The sequence below is a fragment of the Rhinoderma darwinii genome, chromosome 3, assembly GCF_050947455.1.
Source record: "Rhinoderma darwinii isolate aRhiDar2 chromosome 3, aRhiDar2.hap1, whole genome shotgun sequence".
NCBI lineage: Eukaryota > Metazoa > Chordata > Amphibia > Anura > Rhinodermatidae > Rhinoderma > Rhinoderma darwinii.
The window spans coordinates 147,465,494-147,485,777 of NC_134689.1; the positions used below are offsets into that span (position 1 = coordinate 147,465,494).

The 20,284-nt window shown below is 42.6% G+C and overlaps 1 protein-coding gene across 1 annotated transcript in view; it reads left to right on the forward strand.

The window, feature by feature from the left end:
* PLXNC1 (plexin C1) overlaps positions 1–20,284 on the forward strand; it is a 149,180-nt gene that overhangs the window by 64,941 nt on the left and 63,955 nt on the right. Inside the window, exons 18-20 of the mRNA XM_075856836.1 lie at positions 2,360–2,413; positions 10,198–10,331; positions 10,607–10,805. Of these exons, the coding sequence (XP_075712951.1) occupies positions 2,360–2,413; positions 10,198–10,331; positions 10,607–10,805 (387 nt within the window). The remainder of the gene's footprint in view (positions 1–2,359; positions 2,414–10,197; positions 10,332–10,606; positions 10,806–20,284) is intronic.

Sequence of the window (20,284 nt, forward strand, 5' to 3'; positions counted from 1 at the left end):
ATCCCACATGTGGCCCTCGGGCGGTAATGGACTGAAGCACCGGCCTCCGAAGCAAAGGAGCACCTAGCGGATTTTGAGCCCTCTTTTTTATTAGGCACCATGTCCGGTTTGAAGAGGTCTTGGAAACCCCCCAAAAGTGACCCCAATTTGGAAACTAGACCCCTTGAGGAATCCATTGTAGTTTTCATGGGGTGCATGCGGCTTTTTGATCAGTTTTTATTCCATTTTTAGGTGGCGTGGTGACTAATAAACAGCAATTCTACTATTGTTTTTGTATACTTTTTTTTTTACAGCGTTCACCGTGCGCTATAAATGATATATTAACTTTATTCTGCGGGGCGATACGATCACGGCGATACCAGATGTTTATAGTTTTTTTTTATGTCTTATGGCGTTTGCACAATAAAATACGTTTTGTAAACAATCATTCACTTTTTGTGTTACCTTATTCTAAGAGCCATAACGTTTTTATTTTTCAATCAATAAAGCCGTGCGAGGACTTATTTTTTGCGTAACGAACTGTATTTTCCATCAGTACCATTTTTAGGTACATGCGACTTTTTGATCTCTTTTTATTCCATTTTTTGGGAGGTGAAGTGACCAAACAATTGTGATTGTGGTACGGTTTATTAATATTTTTTTTTACGGCGTTCACCGTGCGGGATAAATAACAAAATAATTTTGTAGTTCAGGCCGTTACGGACGCGGCGATACCAATTATGTATAGTTTATTTGTTTGTTTATATATTTTTATTAATAATAAAGGCCTGATAAGGGAAAAAGTGGGACTTTTACTTTTATTACTTTTAAAACTTTTATTTTCTTATTTTTACACATCTTTTTTTAACTTTTTTTTTACTTTATTACTTTGTCCCACTAGGGGACATGAGGGCAGGAGGCTCTGATCGCTATTCTAATACACTGCACTACATGCGTAGTGCAGTGTATTAGAACTGTCAGCTAGTCACTGACAGCAAGCATAGTGGGTCCTGACGTTGTCAGGACCCACTAGGCTTCCGTCTATGGCATAGCCGGACGCCATTGTTTGGTGTCCGGTTGCCATAGTCACCATCGCCGGCCGCTATCGCGTAGCAGGCCGGCGATGGCAGCTTAACCCCTAAAAAGCCGCGATCTCTATAGAACGCGGCTTTTAAGGGGTTAATCAGCGGGGACACAGCGATCGGTCCCCGCTGTAGGAGCTGTGACAGCTGCTGAACAAGACAGCAGCGTCACAGCTCCTGTATGTGTCGGGAGGACGGCCGAAACGGCCGTTACTCCCGAGACGTACTATTACGGCATGGAGCGCGAACGATACAGCTGCCATGACGTAATAGTACGTCAAGGAGCGGGAAGGGGTTAAACAGGATTTCAGAGAATAAATTGGGAAGCAAGAGTATTTAGGGAAGTTGATCATAGCAACTACATTGGTAGAGTGGGTATTTTATAGGCATAACGTAAAAGGACAAAAACAAAAAATATATACAGTATAATATAAAGTAATGTGCGGAAGAGGGTGAGCATATCAAAAGATGTATTTTCTATGGGTTTAATTTTTATGTTTAGATAATTACAAACCATAGCATAAATTTAGATCAAGCCATTTTTCAATCTAGGAATTAACCTGTCAGGTCATAACATGATCCTAAATATTTAGCTCAAACCACACTATGAACCTAATCACAAACATTTTAAACTTTCTACAATTTTATTTTTATATAATAATCTAGTGGGGAAAAAAAACCCATGATTTGCGGGGGGGGGGGGGGGGCGATTGCACGTCAGAGGGGGCTGCCCCCTAGCTTCTAACAGCTTAGATTCCATGAGTCATCTAAGGGGTTAAACAAGCCTGTGAGCCCGCTCCATAGTCCCCCACCCAACTTGCGCAGTATATACCTGGCGGATATCAGGCATGGGTTAAAGCCAGGATCACACACACAGTTTTGATGCAGTTTTTGGCTTCCTTTTTTGAGCCAAAGCCAGAAGTGGATCGAAAAAGGAAGGAAAGGTTTAAAGAAAAGACCGATGTATGTCATTTCTTTTGTGTCAACTTCTGGGTTTGGCTAAAAAAACGGATGCAAAAACAACCAAAAAAACTACAGAAAAACGGTGTGTGTGATCCTGGCCTTAAAGTAAATCTTTCTTATCATCATGTCATTTTTAGGTCCAAAATTCTGATTTATTTCTCAATGCATCTTTATAGCGGTTTGGCCTGGTTTTTTTCCGGATACAGAGCTCCAAATCTGCTGCATCGACATAGAGTTTTCCATAACTAGAGAGATAAAATGTATACAAATATTTTATAACATTGTAACTTTAGGTTTAACAACTGTATTACTTTAAATGTTCTTTTCTTTCCTAGTCTGCTAAAAATAGAGAAGACTTATGTGAAAAACTATGTGAAAATATTCCATCAGTAAGTACATTTACTGCATTGTAAAGTGCTAAAAAGGTATTAAAGAATAGTTCATTTTGGCTGAGGGAAAGAAGAGCTCACACCTTGTACACTACCGTCCTTTTTGTTAAACTTGATGCGCACTTTGAGGTTGCAGCTCTGAGTGGAAGGAATGAAAATAATCCTGTTAGTTGTCATTGATGTGTTCTAAATATGAACAGCAGAAAGGGAAAGGTTATGTCAAATTATTGTTTTTCACAAAAAAACAAAAAACAGTTCATACATTAAGTGTGGAGTGGATTCACTTTAAACACTTGGATAGTGTACATATACATATATATATATATATATATATATATATATATATATATATATATAATCTACATACAGGATTCACAATTCTGATGATTACAGCTCGTTGAAAGACGCCCTGATAAATCAACTGTAATGCTGTGCGTACAAAGCAACAAAATGACAGCTGAGCGAGCGTGCTCACTTAGTGACCAGTTCATTATAAGCACCTACTTAATACCTTTTGCCCATACTCATACAGTGAAATGTGTACGTTGTACTGTATATTGAAAGGCTGCGATTTGACATACATATTATCTGTTATGTGACCTGTTAAATGTTACATATCTGTTTGGTCTCATTCAGACGAGCGTGTCTGTTGTGCATCCGCAAAAAACACACGTATTTCATACATTTCATGTCCGTGTGGTATCAGTGTGCTTTCCATGTGGCGTATATTTTTTACATGTTTCTCCTCTCCAAACACTTTTATCTTTTTTTTTCTTCTCAGCATTTCTTTAGCAACTGATGCGTGAAACACGTACAGTACACGGATGTCGTCCATGTGCTGTCCGTTATTTTCACGCACCCATAGACTTAAGACGTGGTCTGCAAAAACAGACATGCAGTGAGTTTCACGCAACGGATACACGCACCATGAAAAAACACGGATGTGTGATTAGCTCAATCAGGGGGGTATTAGGGGTACTGATGTGAGGGGCCCGGCCAAACCTAACTGAAAGGGGGGCCCGGCAACTGCCGCGACTTGCCTTTGGTAGAAAAAAACAGGCCCCTGCAGTGGGGCCCGTTTTTTTCACCAAAAGAATGTCATGAGCTGCAGGACCCCCCCCCCCTCTCATCATGGGGGCCGTCAAACACCGCCCGCCCGGGACCGATCGCGCGTACCCGCAAACTCCCGCACGCACGCACCCGCGAATGCCCGGAAGCGCACACCCGCGACAGCCCAGGCAGTCGCAGCAGCGACAGCACACGCGCACCCGCGAACGAAGCGCGCACAGCCGCGGACAGACATGGACACAACTTACCTGGAGCCTGGCTGGAGGTGAAGGACTGGACGTCTGGACCGAAGACATCGACTGGAAGACATCGCCTGACGAGGACTGGAGTGGGAGCAGCTCTTCTGACACAGTGAGTAAAGTGTCTCAAAGTGCTGTTTAAGTATGGCCCTGTTCACACAGAGTATTTTGCAGGCAGAAAAAAATCTGCCTCAAAATTCCTTAAAGAATTTTGAGGCAGATTTTGACCTGCCCACACTATCTTGCCTGCGTTTTTTGCCCGCAGCGATTGAGGACAGCAGACAAAAAACGCGGGGAAAAATGCATTTTCTGCCTCCCATTGATTTCGATGGGAGGTCAGAGGCGGAACAGCGGCAAGAAAGGACGTGCTGCTTTTTCTTTTTTCCGCGACTGGCTCCCATTGATTTCAGATTAAATCAATGGGAGGCGGTTTTGGAAGTTGTTTGGTGCTGATTCTGATGCAGTGTCCGAGTCAATATCAAGGCCCAAAAACTCTGTGAACTGGGCCTTATTGTTAGGGCTTATTCAGACAAATGTGTAATACGTCCGTGCAACGTGTGTGATTTTCACGCGCCTCGCACGGACCTATGTTACTCTATGGGGCCGTGCAGACTGTCAGTGATTTTCACGCGCCTCGCACGGACCTATGTTACTCTATGGGGCCGTTCAGACTGTCAGTGATTTTCACACAGCGTGTGTCCGCTGCGTAAAACTTATGACATGTCCTATATTTCTGCATTGTTCGCGCATCACGCACCCATTGAAGTCAATGGGTGCGGGAAAATCACGCCCAGCACTTCCGCAGCAGTATAAACTATGAATGAAAACAGAAAAGCACCGCGTGCTACAAACATACAAACAGTGTCATAATGATGGCGGCTGCGCGAAAATCACGCAGCCACGCATCATACGCTGCTGACACACGGAGCTGTTATGGACCTTTTGCATGCGCAAAACGCCACGTTTTTTGTGTGCGCAAAAAGCACACGCTTGTGTAAATCCGGCCTTAGGGTAGGAACACACTAGGTATGAATACTGCGGATTTTCTGCAACACATTTTATTGTGGAAAATCCGCAGCGTATTACAGTCTCAGCAGAGTGGATGAGATTTGAACAAATCTCATCCACACGCTGCAAAAAAAAATTGACCTGCAGTGTGGTTTTTTAAGCCGCAGCATGTCAATTTATTCTGTGGAATCGCTGCTCCTCTGTTGCGGAAATGCTGCGGTTCTGCCGCAAAAATCACAAATGAGAAAAAAAAAAGGGCACTTTTTAAAATTTATAAAAAAGTTTTGACTTACCCCGGCCGTAGTCCTGGTGACGCGATCCTATATTCTTAGCGCAGCCCGGCCTCCTGTCATCACGAGTGCGCACGCGCGGGAGTTTGCGGGTGCGTGCGATCGGTCGCACGGGCGGGCGGTGTTTGACGGCCCCCATGACGAGAGGGGGGGCCTGCAGCTCACGACATTCTTTTGGTGAAAAAAAACGGGCCCCATTGCAGGGGCCTGTTTTTTTTCTACCAAAGGCAAGTTGCGGCAGTTGCCGGGCCCCCCTTTCAATTAGGTTTGGTCAGCCCCTCACATCAGTACCCCTAATACCCTCCCTATGGCTGCCCTCGGTAGCATGATATAGTGCTGGACGGAGTACCGTTAACAGGCGGTGCCACGGTAGGGGGGCCCAGAAAATTTAGCTGTATGGGGCACTGAAATTCCTGATGGCGGCCCTGAGCTCAATTGAGTCACATGGGTCAATGTGCTGTCAGTTATTTTAACGGACGGCACACGGACGTGAAATTAGCCAGTCTAAATGAGCACTTTATCTGTACAGGTTCAACAACCTTCTGCTCCGCTCCAGTAGACAAAGCACAACTACAAGAAGAGGTGTCATTTTTTTTTCACAATTTTTTTAATGCATCTCGAGCACAAAACCATTTCTACATTTTACAAGCAATATAGTTATATAAGGAAGTTAACATAGCAATAAATGAAAATAAAATAAATTAAAGAGGCCACACACAGCCGCCTGTAGATAGCGTAACAGACAGCCCCCAGTAGATAGTGCCACGCACAGTCCCCTGTAGAAAGCTCTACACACAGATTCCCTCTTGTAGATAGCTCCACACACAGCCCCCTCTTGTAGATAGCGCCACACACAGCCCCCTCTTGTAGATAGCGCCACACACAGCCCCCTCTTGTAGATAGCACCACACACAGCCCCCTCTTGTAGATATCGCCACACAGCCCCCCTCTTGTAGAAAGTGCCACACACAGCCCCCCTCTTGTAGAAAGTGCCACACAAAGCCCCCTCTTGTAAAAAAGCGCCACACACAGCCCCCTCTTGTAGATAGCACCACACACAGCCCCCTCTTGTAGATAGCACCACTCACAGCCCCCTCTTGTAGATAGCGCCACACACAGCCCCCTCTTGTAGAAAGTGCCACACAAAGCCCCCTCTTGTAGATAGCACCACACACAGCCCCCTCTTTTAGATAGCGCCACACACAGCCCCCCTCTTGTAGCCTCTTGTAGATAGCTCCACACACAGCCCCCTCTTGTAGATAGCGCCACACACAGCCCCCTCTTGTAGAAAGTGCCACACAAAGCCCCCTCTTGTAGAAAGCTCCACACACAGCCCCCCTCTTGTAGAAAGCTCCACACACAGCCCCCCTCTTGTAGAAAGCGCCACACACATCCCCCTCTTGTAGATAGCGCCACACACAGCCCCCTCTTGTAGATAGCACCACACACAGCCCCCTCTTGTAGATATCGCCACACAGCCCCCCTCTTGTAGAAAGTGCCACACACAGCCCCCCTCTTGTAGATAGCGCCACACACAGCCCCCTCTTGTAGAAAGTGCCACACAAAGCCCCCTCTTGTAAAAAAGCGCCACACACAGCCCCCTCTTGTAGATAGCACCACACACAGCCCCCTCTTGTAGATAGCACCACACACAGCCCCCTCTTGTAGATAGCGCCACACACAGCCCCCTCTTGTAGAAAGTGCCACACAAAGCCCCCTCTTGTAGATAGCACCACACACAGCCCCCTCCTTTAGATAGCGCCACACACAGCCCCCCTCTTGTAGCCTCTTGTAGATAGCTCCACACACAGCCCCCTCTTGTAGATAGCGCCACACACAGCCCCCTCTTGTAGAAAGTGCCACACAAAGCCCCCTCTTGTAGAAAGCGCCACACACAGCCCCCCTCTTGTAGAAAGCGCCACACACATCCCCCTCTTGTAGATAGCGCCACACACAGCCCCCTCTTGTAGATAGAGCCACCTGATATATGGCATCCAAAAGAGTTCCTATGAGTCCGTATAATGGCAATGCTTCTATGGGATGAAACCACTATGGCATGCTCCAATATTTTTTTTTATGCAGAATCCTCAAGAAAAAATACTTTTGTGCTACCATAAAAATTGAAGTCACACGGAAGTACATTATGGGCATATAGTAGACTGTAGATTACATATTATGAATCCGTACAACACAGATCCATAATATGGCCATATACATGAGGCTTAACTCTAATCTGAGCTTAAAGGGGTTTCCAACTATAGTAAGTGATGACATATCCCTAGGCAATTCTCTTATTTATGTTATTAAGCCTAAAATTCTTCAAAATAGTAGTGCCATGTATATTATTCAGAGCCAGGAACCCTAAATCAAAACCTAAAATCTAGACTCAAACAACATTCAATAATGTATAAAAAAATATATATAATACTATTAACATAATTACAGCATTACAAATAACAATTAATAATAAGGATCTCTTATTAATAGCTGGGGGTCTGACTGTCGGGACCCCAATCGATCCTCAGAAAGATCTCTCTACTGATTCTCACTAGAACGTGGCTATTTTGTGTTTCCCTACAGAGTGGGTGGACCAGAGTGCCAAGGTGCAGGTAAAACACGGAAGGGACCTCTGTACTTTCATTCTCTGGATCTGTTGGGGTTCCAGATGTCAAACCCTCTCGATCAGAATATTATGGCATATTTCAACATGGGAATACCCCTTTAACTAAGTGTCCAGCTATGTCCTAGAGCCAATGCTAAAGTGAGCTGAAATAACCTTAATTTGATCTTATCACCATCATTGCTATCATTGTATCCTTTGTATAGAGAGCAGAAGGGAAACCCCATAATAGAAATATGAGAATTATTTTTCTGTTCCCATCATAGCATAATATACCTGAATCTAAATGGGACCAATATTTATACCTGATATTTAAAGGGGTTGTCCACTTTATTTTTTGTATTAATTTATTTATAGAATAGAAAATCAAACAGTTTTCTAATAAAAGTTTGTTCAAAATTTAGAAATTCTGACCATATATCTTCCTTATAACAGTAGGATTAGCCTCTGTCTAAAAAACAAACTGTATACCCACATATTAGTCCATAGTATTGCATCCATAGGATAACTGAATGGACTAAAGATGGCGTCAGTCATGTGACCCACATCATGTGACCACTGGCATTAAAGAGGCTCTGTCACCACATTAGAAGTGCCCTATCTCCTACATAATCTGATCGGCACTGTAATTTAGATAACAAGAGTATTTTTTATTTTGAAAAACGATCATTTTTGAGAAAGTTATGAGCAATTTTACATTTATGCTAATTCGTTTCTTAATGCCCAACTGGGCGTTCTTTACCAAGTGGGCGTTGTAAAGAGAAGTAGAAGTATATGATGCCGACCAATCAGCGTCATACACTTCTCTCCATTCATTCCATTTGTACTCAGCACAGAGTGATCTCGCTATGCTGTCACATACACCCACATTAACTTTACTGAAGTGTCTTGACAGTGAATAGACATCACCTCCAGCCAGGACGCGATGTCGATTCACACTCCCGACACTTCGGTAAAGTTCGTGTGGGACTTAATCGCTGCACAGCGTGATCTCGCGAGATCATCCTATGAATGACAGCAGTAGCGTGATCTTGCGAGATCACGCTGTGCAGCGATTAAGTCCCACACAAAGGTATATAACTGATGGATAATAGGTTATTGTGGAGCAGAAGTTATAGAGTATTTTTACCTCCAGAAACATCTCATAATTTCTGTCAGTCTCTGTGTAGAAGCAGCTCTTACATTCTTCTACCTGTCTCCTCTGTTCATTTTTTTGGGTTATATATATATATTTACCTAAATTAACAACATCACCTAGAGACAGGCAGCCATTTTCTTAATCATCTAGTGAGAGAGAATACAGACAGTGAAGAAGTGGTTCATCATTATTCCTCCATTACGCCTAGGTTTAGTCATATTTAGTTATATTACACTGGACTAATCTGTGGGTTATACCATTCTACTGAGTAGAGACGGGCCTACTGTACTGTTAAATAAGTAAGTCAGCAGAATTTCTACTACATGTATATTAGAAAACTGTATGATTTCCTATTCCACAAATAAGTTAAAAAATAAATAAAGACCGGACAACCCATTTAATTCTCCAACAGTCTGTCTAAGGCCTCATGCACACGACCGTATTTTTTCCCACCCGTAAATACTGGCGTAAATACGGGTCCGGTGTCACATGTATTCGACCCGTTTTGCACCAGTATTTATGGACCCGTGCCCGTAAATATGGGTCCGGTGTCACCCGTATTCCACCCGTATTTACGGGCACGTTTTTGGCGGCAAAATAGCACTGCACTAATCGGCAGCCCCTTCTCTCTATCAGTGCAGGATAGAGAGAAGGGACAGCCCTTTCTGTAATAAAAGTTAAAGAAATTCATACTTACCCGGCCGTTGTCTTGGTGACGCGTCCCTCTCTTCACATCCAGCCCGACATCCCTGGATGACGCGGCAGTCCATGTGACCGCTGCAGCCTGTGATTGACCTGTGATTGGCTGCAGCGGTCACATGGGCTGAAACGTCATCCAGGGACGGCCAGGACATCGGGCCGGATGTCGAGAGGGATGCGTCACCAAGGCAACGGCCGGGAGACCGGACTGGAGGAAGCAGGAAGTTCTCGGTAAGTATGAACGTCTTTTATTTTTATTTTTTAAAGGTTGCTCTTTATTCTGATCGGTAGTCACTGTCCAGGGTGCTGAAAGAGTTACTGCCGATCAGTTAACTCTTTCAGCTCCCTGAACAGTGACTATTTAGTGACGTCGCTTAGCAACGCTGCCGTAATGACGGGTGCACACATGTAGCCACCCGTCATTACGGGAGCTCCATAGACTTCTATGGACTGTCCGTGCCGTTATTACGGCCTGAAATAGGACATGTTCTATCTTTTTTACCGGCACGGGCACCTTCCCGTAAGAAAACGGGAAGGTACCCGTGGCCAATAGAAGTCTATGAGCCCGTTATTATGGGTCGTAATTACGACCCGTAATAACGGGAGTTTTTACGGTCGTGTGCATGAGGCCTTACTGAGGAAGAAATCAAAGCGACTATAAACTGCTTTTTCCATGGGCCAACCATGATAATGATACTAATAAATGATCTTGGTTCTTACAGCCATTTCAAACCAGAAAGTCAACACAAGATGAGGAAATAGTAAATACTCTGAAGACATTATTTGAAAACCAAAATTTTCTGGTTCTACTCATTCACACCTTGGAAAAGCAAAGTAATTTCTCAATAAAGGACCGGTAAGAACCACATTAATTAATATATATATACACACACACATACAGTATATTTATCTATCTATATGTTCCTATGGGAAAACTGCTGTTAGTGTGCTTGAATGCCACTTCCAGTCAAACTTTTATTTATTTTTGTCGAGAGAAAATTGATCATTTAAAATAATTCATTGCAAAAGTTGTATAAAGTTTCTGTGGACTTTCAAAATGACCATGCAAAAGAGATTGTAGTTATGTATTGGAAGCAAATCCTAACATGTAACTCTCTATTGTTTTATTAGATGTATGTTTGCATCCTTCCTGACCATTAACTTTCAGAGTAACCTTCTCTACCTCACCGGGCTACTTGAAAGATTGACTAAAGATCTTATTGAGCAATCAAGTAACAAACAGCCAAAGTTAATGCTAAGACGAACAGAAACGGTTGTTGAAAAGTTACTGACCAACTGGATGTCTACTTGTCTATATGGCTTCCTCAGAGTAAGTACCTTACTTCTATTTTCTTCAGTTTATGTTAAAGGGGTTTTCCCATCAGGGACATTTATGGCATATCCCTAGATAGATGCGATGTAAAGACAGGGTAGGGAGACAGACAGGTGAGCCCTAATCTACCCGCCACTCAGTCCCTGCCTACTTGCAACGACCCGTCCTAAGCGACTGGGTACAACTGGGCGACGGTCCCTACGCTCAGTAAGTGCAGGACAGACAAAACAGACAGGGGTACACAGACGCTAGGGAAACTGGGCAGCTGCCCACGGGAACACCGCGAGCAACAAGAGTGGTGAACGAGCCAAGTCAAACCAGGAGAGAGCGAGGTACAAAACACTGAGCAGGAGAGTGGTCAGAAAGCCAAGGTTAATAACAAGCAGAGGATCAGTAGTACAAGCAGCAGCAGCAAGCCAGGAAACAAGCATAGAAGAATCACAGGCAAAGGAGGAACAGGAAAGGCAGGTATAAATAGACAGTGGGCGGGAACTAGCTCCGTCTGGCCAGGCTGTGATAGGCTCTCCCACTCCTAAGCCTGCCATCCTGAGTGGTGGAAGATGGAGTCAGTCTCACAGACATAGGAGCAGGTGCAGACTGATTGTCCTTTGGATATGCCATAAATGTCCCTTTTGAGCAAACCCCTTTAAGTAGAACGTTGTTGGTTAAAGTGATACCTTTTATTGGCAAACTAGTTTGGTTGAGAGTGCGAAATTTAAGTTTCTTTGTCGAAACTATTCAGTCAGTCAATAATACAAATCTTTTACTTTGTTCACGTCTAACACGGCACAGCACTTTGCTACTTCAGAGCATAGTATTGATATATGTTTGTACATGACATTATATACATTATATATAATGTATTATAGAAGAATGATCGAAGGCACTCACCGGACTGGCAAAACAATTTCTTTATTGGAGAAGATCTCGGTCAGGATGGCAATTCCACATCCTGACCGAGATCTTTTCCAATAAAGAAATTGTTTTGCCAGTCCGGTGAGTGCCTCGATCATTCTTCTATAATACATTTAGCTGGTTTTGCTGCACTTTCGATGAGCAACTCCGTGGCAACTTGCCTGCAATTATCCATTTAGAAAAGAAGCCATTTGACATACTCCTATTCCGATTGTGCCGGTTCAGCAGTGCCAACCTTTTTCCTTCTTCCCATTCTATTATATATAATGTGCTCTACTTCTGTTGTTTGCAGCTAATAGTACAACGAATAAAAAGACTATATTTGTGTAGAAGTAGACTGTCCTGGTGTTATACACATATAGACTTAGAAAAAAGGGTGAAAATAAATACTCACTAGGAATATCCGCATCAATACCGCAGGTAAACGCATGTAATTCCGCAGCTAAAACCGCACCTTATGGTGCGTTTACATGACGCGTTCTTTGGTGCGGTTTTTCAGTTTTATGCGTTTTTTGGCGCGTTTTTATGCTGCGGATTTTGATGCAATTTTCCTCTGCACTAGGCAGATAGATTTTGCAAGAAGAAACGCAAGATAAATTGATATGCTGCGGATTATAAAAAACGCACCACAGGTCAATTTCAGTCCCGAAAAATCGCAGCGTGTACATGAGATTTCCTGGAATCTCATTGACTATGCTGGTATTGTATTACGCTGCGGATTTGCCGCACACAAATTTGCGCAGCAAAACCGCACGTAATACGCATTGTGTGCATTGACCCTCAGAAGGTGTTATTCGAAAAGGTGACAATTTGCTGTGGATATTCCAACATCAGAAGAACTTGGTCTTGGAAGGGTTAGGCCACGTTCAGACGTGGCAGAATTTTTCCGCTGCAAATGTTGGTGCAGATTTGGGGCAATTACGCAACGAATCTGCACCAACATTTGCATATTTGACAGGTAATTCAGACATTGCAGATATCACAGCATACTTGCCACAGATTTCAGTTTTTGCATTGCAAAGACTGAAATCCACGGTGAAATTCCGCTGCTTCTCCGCAACATAATGTGCATGCTGCGGAGGGGAAATTCTGCACCACAGCCTAAATTCCGCAGTTATTTTCCGCAACGTCTGAACTAAATTACCTAAAGATTTATAGAAACAAATGTAAAAAAACGGCTGCTGCAGAACTCCACTGCGGACTGTCTGCAGCGGAATTCAACAGCAATTCTGTGCCCTTAGGCTATATTCAACCACAGTGTTTTGCTGTGTTTTTCACTGAATTTCTTTTAGGTAAAAAAAAATGCTGCAGCCAGATGTCACTTTAAAGTGTAGCGAAATATTGCAAAGTGGCCTTTCTGAGTTCAGTGGCGTTTTTTTCAAAATGCAGCATGCTCTGGCGATAATGTTTTTTCTTCTGGTGTTTTCCCCTTAGGGTATGTTCACACGATGAGAGGCATTTACGTGTGAAAAGACAGACTGTTTACAGCTGCCTCGTTTCACACATAAATGCTCCTCGTAATTTACGAGGCGTCTGAGACGCTCGTAAATCTTGAGCTGTGCTTCATTGAGTTCAATGAAGAACAGCTCAAATTACGTGGCAAAGAAGTGCCCTGCACTTCTTTGCCGAGGCAGTCCATTTACGCGTCGTCGTTTGACAGCTGTCAAACGACGACGCGTAAATGACAGGTCGTCTGCACAGTACGTCGGCAAACCCATTCAAATGAATGGGCAGATGTTTGCCGACGTATTGCAGCCCTATTTTCAGACGTAAAACGAGGCATAATACGCCTCGTTTACGTCTGAAAATAGGTCGTGTGAACCCAGCCTTAGGCTTCTCTGTAGTACTTGAAAAATGGCAGAAAAAAACGCACATTTAAAATGTTTCAAAATAAAAAACACTTGAAATCTATTGAGCTTTTTTACAAGTGTTTAACAAATCTGAAAAAATTACATGCGTGAAGGAGGCCTTTACCCCTTCGCGACCACCCACTGTCTTTTGACAGCAGGCCACACAGGTCCTAAGTCTACAGCTAATGAAAGCTACAGTGAGTGCTCTTTCTCTAAGCAGACTTCTGAATATAGCCGGGATCGGAGAAAACTCTGATCCCAGCTTTAAAGAGTCTCTGTCACCAGTTTATAACTGCCCTATCTTCTACCTAATCTAATAGGCACTTTAATGTAAATAACATTTTTTTTTTGTTTTATTTTTAAAAACATTTTTTTTTACCAAGTTATGATCATGTTTAGTTTTATGCTAATGTGTTCTAAATGATGAACTGGGCATTTTTTTACTTTTCACCAAGTGGGCATTGTAAAGAAAGTAATATGACGCTGACCAATCAGCGTGTAGACGTTCAGATAGCACCAGCTCGGATGGTTGCACGGATATGGGTCCAACCCATATTTCTAAATAAGAAAAAAGTGTCCGGCACACCAATTGGAATTGAGATTTTTTATAATTATTATTATTTATCTTAATGCCAGTGGCGGAGTGCAATGTTTCAGCCTTAATGACCTTCTTCCACTGAGCTGTGCTGGGGACTGTTGTACAAGTGTTAGGCTTTGTAAAAGCGGCTGGCCGCTGATAGTGGCGCCATTATCAGTGGCCAGCCGCTTTTACAAAGCCTAGCACTCGTACAACAGTCCCCAGCATGGCTCAGTGCCTGAAGAAGGTCATTAAGACCAAAACGTTGCACTCCGCCACTGACATTAAAATAAATAATAATAAGAAAAAATCTCAACTCCAATTAGTGTGCCGGATACAATTTTTTCTTATGCTGACCAATCATAGTTACATACATACATAGTTAGTACGGCTGAAAAAAGACACATGTCCATCAAGTTCAACCAAGGGAAGGGAAAAGGGAAGGAAAAATTTCTACACATAGGAGCTAATATTTTTTTGTTCTAGGAAATTATCTAACCCTTTTTTAAAGCCATCTACTGTCCCTGCTGTGACCAGCTCCTGCGGTAGGCTATTCCATAAATTCACAGTTCTCACTGTAAAGAAGCCTTGTCGCCTCTGCAGCTTGAACCTTTTTTTCTCCAGACGGAGGGAGTGCCCCCTTGTTTTTTGAGGGGGTTTTACAAGGAACAGGATTTCACCATATTTTTTGTATGTGCCATTAATATATTTATATAAGTTAATCATGTCCCCCCTTAGTCGTCTTTTTTCAAGGCTAAATAGGTTTAATTCTTTCAATCTTTCCTCATAACTTAAATTCTCCATGCCCCTTATTAGCTTCGTTGCTCTTCTTTGTATTTTTTCCAACTCCAGGGCATCCTTTCTATGAACTGGAGCCCAGAACTGAACTGCATATTCTAGATGAGGCCTCACTAATGCTTTGTAAAGTGGCATTATTACATCCCTGTCCCGCGAGTCCATGCCTCTTTTACTACACGACAATATCCTGCTGGCCTTTGAAGCAGCTGATTGACACTGCATGCTGTTATTGAGTTTATGATTTACAAGTACACCCAGATCCTTCTCAACAAGTGAATCCGCCAGTGTAGCGCCCCCTAGGACATATGATGCATGCAGGTTGTTGGTACCAAGATGCATAACTTTACATTTATCTACATTAAACTTCATTTGCCAAGTGGACGCCCAAACACTTAGTTTGTTTAAATCTGCCTGTAATTCATGAACATCTTCCATAGTCTGAACTATATTACATAGCTTGGTGTCATCTGCAAAAATAGAAATAGTGCTATTAATCCCTTCCTCTATATCATTAATAAATAAGTTGAATAATAGTGGTCCCAGCACTGAACCCTGGGGTACACCACTTATAACCGGGGACCATTCAGAGTAGGAATCATTGACCACAACCCTCTGGATACGGTCCTTGAGCCAATTCTCAATCCAATTACAAACTATATTTTCTAAACCTATAGTCCTTAATTTACCCATTAGGCGTCTATGGGGGACAGTGTCAAATGCCTTTGCAAAGTCCAAAAACACTAAATCCACAGCGGCCCCTCTGTCTAGACTTCTGCTCACCTCTTCATAAAAACAGATTAGGTTAGTTTGACAACTTCTGTCCTTAGTAAAACCGTGCTGGCTGTCACTTATAATGCTATTTATTGTCACATAATCCTGTATATAGTCCCTCAATAGCCCCTCAAACATTTTCCCCACGATGGATGTTAAGCTTACTGGTCTATAATTACCCGGGGAAGACCTAGAGCCCTTTTTGAAAATAGGCACCACATTTGCCCTGCGCCAGTCCCTTGGCACTATACCAGTCACTAGAGATTCTCTGAATATTATGAAAAGGGGGACAGAAATAACTGAACTAAGCTCTTTAAGAATTCTAGGGTGTAACCCATCTGGTCCCGGAGCCTTGTGCACATTTATTTTATTTAATTTAGCTTGGACCATCTCTACATTCATCCAATTCAGTATATCAACTGATATATTAACAGCACTGGCACCGGCTACATCAGCTGCTCTTTCTTCTGTTGTATATACAGAGCTAAAGAACCCATTTAGTAACTCTGCCTTCTCTTGATCCCCTGTGATCAACTCCCCATTACCATTATCTAGGGGTCCTACATGTTCAGACCTTGGCTTTTTTGCATTTATATGCTTGAAGAATTTTTTAGGATTTGTTTTACTATCCTTGGCCACCTGCCTTTCATTTTGTATTTTTGCTAATTTTATTACATTTTTACAGATTTTATTAAGCTCTTTATATTTTACAAAGGCTACAGCTGTACCCTCAGATTTGTATTTTTTAAATGCCCTTTTTTTGTCATGTATTGCCCCTTTCACAGAAGGTGTAAGCCATGTGGGGTTTAATTTGAGTCGTTTATACTTATTACCTGTAGGAATAAATTTTGCACTATAATAACTCAAAGTAGATTTGAAAATCTCCCATTTATCATTTGTTCCATTATTTGACATTAGTTCTTCCCAGTCTATATCCTGAATTGCAGCCCTCATCCTGGGGAAATTGGCTTTCTTAAAATTAAATGTTTTTGCCCTCCCAGCCTGCGTTTGTTTTTTACAGTATAGGTAAAATGTAACTATATTATGATCACTGTTACCGAGGTTTTCACGAACATTGACATTCCCAACAAGATCTGCATTATTAGAAATGACCAGATCCAACAGAGCTTCACCTCTAGTCGGGTCTTCCACAAACTGGCCCATAAAATTTTCCTGCAACAGGTTGAGGAAATGTCTCCCCTTTGCAGTTGAAGCCGAACCATGACACCAATTAATATCCCGGAAATTAAAATCTCCCATTATCACTACAGTACCCGCCTGTGCAGCCCGCTCCATCTGTTTATATATCTGACCTTCCATCTCCTCAGTTATATTGGGGGGTCTATAGATTACACCAAAAGTAATTTTTTCAGTGTTTACCTCCCTTTCTAGTTCCACCCACAAGGTTTCAACCTCCTCACAGTCTTGACCCACTATTGTCTCTTTCACACTCGCCTTCATATCACTTCTCACATACAGACATACACCACCACCTTTCCTATTTGTCCTGTCTTTACGAAAAAGTGTAAAACCCTGTAGATTTACAGCCCAGTCATGTGAAGAGTCCAGCCATGTTTCAGCAACACCAACTATATCTATATTTTCTTCCAGTATCAAGGCCTCCAGCTCCCCCATTTTGCTTGCTAGACTTCTGGCATTTGTGAACATACACTTTAACTTGCCTGTCAGTTTTTCACTTTTATTATCAGAAATGTGATTTGACATTAATCGGTCCTTTTTATTTACACTGATGTTCTGTAACAAAAGAATCTCCTTATCCTGTTGTCTAGTCCTCTCCCCACATTCTGTTTCTCCCCCCACCAATATAGTCTGACCCCTCTCTAACCTGGCTACCCCTTTTTTTTCTACATTGACCTCCCTCCTCAGCCCTAGTTTAAATACTCCGCCACCCCAGCTAGAATTCTCTCCCCCAGCACAGCGGACCCCCTTCCATTTAGGTGCAAATCATCTGCAGAATACAGTTTGTACCCCAATGAAAAGTCAGCCCAGTGCTCTAGGAACCCAAATCCTTCTCCTCTACACCAAGACTTCAGCCATGCATTTAACTCCCTAAGCTCCCGCTGTCTTTCCTGTGATGCGCATGGCACAGGCAGTATTCCTGAGAATACAACCTTGGAGGTCCTTCCCTTCAGCTTGTAGCCTAGTTCTTTAAAATTATTCTTAAGGCTCCTCCACCTACCATTTATTCTGTCGTTGGTACCGACATGGACCACGACAGCTGGATCATCACCAGCCCCTCCCAGCAATTTGTCCACCCGTTCCACCACATGCCGAACCCTGGCACCTACAATTCTCTTCATTCATGCCCAGCTTGTTTCACTGCACAGCGTGACTTCCTCCCACAGGTCCTTCACCGGAGCCATGGAAGATTGAACAGACACCGCCTCCAGCCACTGCATATTCAGATAAACGTCCTGGCATGGCTGGAGGCGATGTCTGACTATTCCGTCTCTCCGATGAAGGACCTGCGGGAGGAAGTCCCGTCACAGTGTGATCTCGCGAGATCACGCTGTGCAGTGAAACAAGTTGGGCATGAATGAAGAGAAGTGTATGACGCTGGTTGGGCATTTAGAACATATTAGCATAAAACTAAAAATGATCATAACTTGGTCAAAAATAAACGTTTAAAAAAAAAAAAAAAAAACTGTTGTTATCTACATTAAAGCGCCTATTAGATTAGGTAGGAGATAGGGCCGTTATAAACTGGTGACAGAGCCTCTTTAAACCCTTTGATTGTGCCACCGGTTTTCCCAGTGATCTGGTTTGAGACTGGGGGAACCCTCTGCAGACAGTCCTGGGGTCCTTTCTCGGTCTGTAAGCCTGCTGTTAGGGCACGCTAAACCTGCTGTTGCCCTAACAGCAGCCTGTATCATAGTGACACAGTATAATGTTTTAGCATACAGGATTATGCTAATAAAATAGAAGTATAAAATTAAGTTGTAAAAAAGTCCCATTATGGGATAAAAAAAATTACAACAAAAAAAAGAATAAAGAAATGTCCATTAAAAAAGTAATTAGTATAAAATATATTTTATTGCTCATACATAACATAAAAACAAAAATACTACACATATTAGGTATCCACACGACCATAATAACCTGAAGAATTAATTTAACTTTTTTTTACCGTGCAACATGAACGGTATAAAAAATGAACAAAAAAAATGCAGAAATTGTTTTTTTCTATATTCAATTGATATAAATTACACAGTAATTTATTTGTTGCCGTCTAAATGGCACAGGAAAAATAGACATTTTCTCCCACCTAAAAGAAGACCTCATACAGCCACGTCAATGGAAAAAAAAAAGTTATAGCTGCTGAAAGTCAGTAAGGCAAAACAAGTGGTCAGTAAGGCCTTTTAGCTGGTCAAGGCCATTAAAGGCATGGTGTCGCCCCAAAAACATGTTTTTTTTTAAAAATTTAAACATTTAGTGTGTGGGTGATTAAACATTGTTCAAATTTTTTTTATTTTTTTCGCGAGTCAGGAAATATTATAAATTTTTTCAAATTTATAATACTACCCATTTTTGGTCACTAGATGGAGCTGTTTGGAGCTAGTTCCCAAAATTGCAGCATTGCAACATTGGGTTAAAAGCTATCGCTCTAGTGAGCTCTCAGCATCCCCCCCTCCTTTATCCTGGCTAGTGCCGGGATAAACGAGGGGTTTGAAAGGTTTAACCTCCTACACTGTGTGTCGCCATTTTTTGGGGTAACCCACAGTGTAGTAGGTTTACATGCAGTAGTAAACACACACAAACACTAACATACATTGAAATCGCTTACCTGCTCCTGCCGCCGCGGCCCGTCCGCTCCCTTTGCTGCCGCTGTTCCATGTGCACTTGTCCGGAAGCCGCGACCGGAAGTAGTAATATTACTGTCCAGCCTCGACTTCCGGTCCACAGGAAAATGGCGCCGGACGGCGCCAATTTCGAATAGGACTGTGTGGGAGCGGCGCATGCGCAGTTCCCACACAGACGCCGTACACGGCAGTCAATGGGACGGGAGCCGTTCGCAGTCCCTATGGGACTGTGGCTGCCGTATTCCATGTCTATGTGTGTCGTTAATCGACACACACAGAAATGGAACAAAAAATGGCAGCCCCCATAGGGAAGAAAAAGTGTGAAAATAAGAAACAGTAAAACACAAACACACAAATGTAAATAAACGTTTATATTAAGGCACTAACATCTTTAACATATAAACAAATTATTTGTGATGACACTGTTCCTTTAAGGAGTTAAAGTACATAGAAACCACTGCTGTTATCTACATTCCAGCGCCAATCAGATTATGTAGGAGATAGGGCACTTATAATCTGGTGACAGTGCCTCTTTAAAAAAATATAAAAAAAGTTCTTCCATTTTCTGATGTGAGGCACGAGGTGTGATGAATTTAACCTCCATGTGCCACACATTAATAGTAATTAACCCCATCACGCTTGTCAGTCATGATGGGTTAATGTGTAAGGTAGAAGATGGGGTTAATTACTATTAATGTGAGGCACATGGGCGTTAAATTCATCATACCTCGTGCCTCACAATAA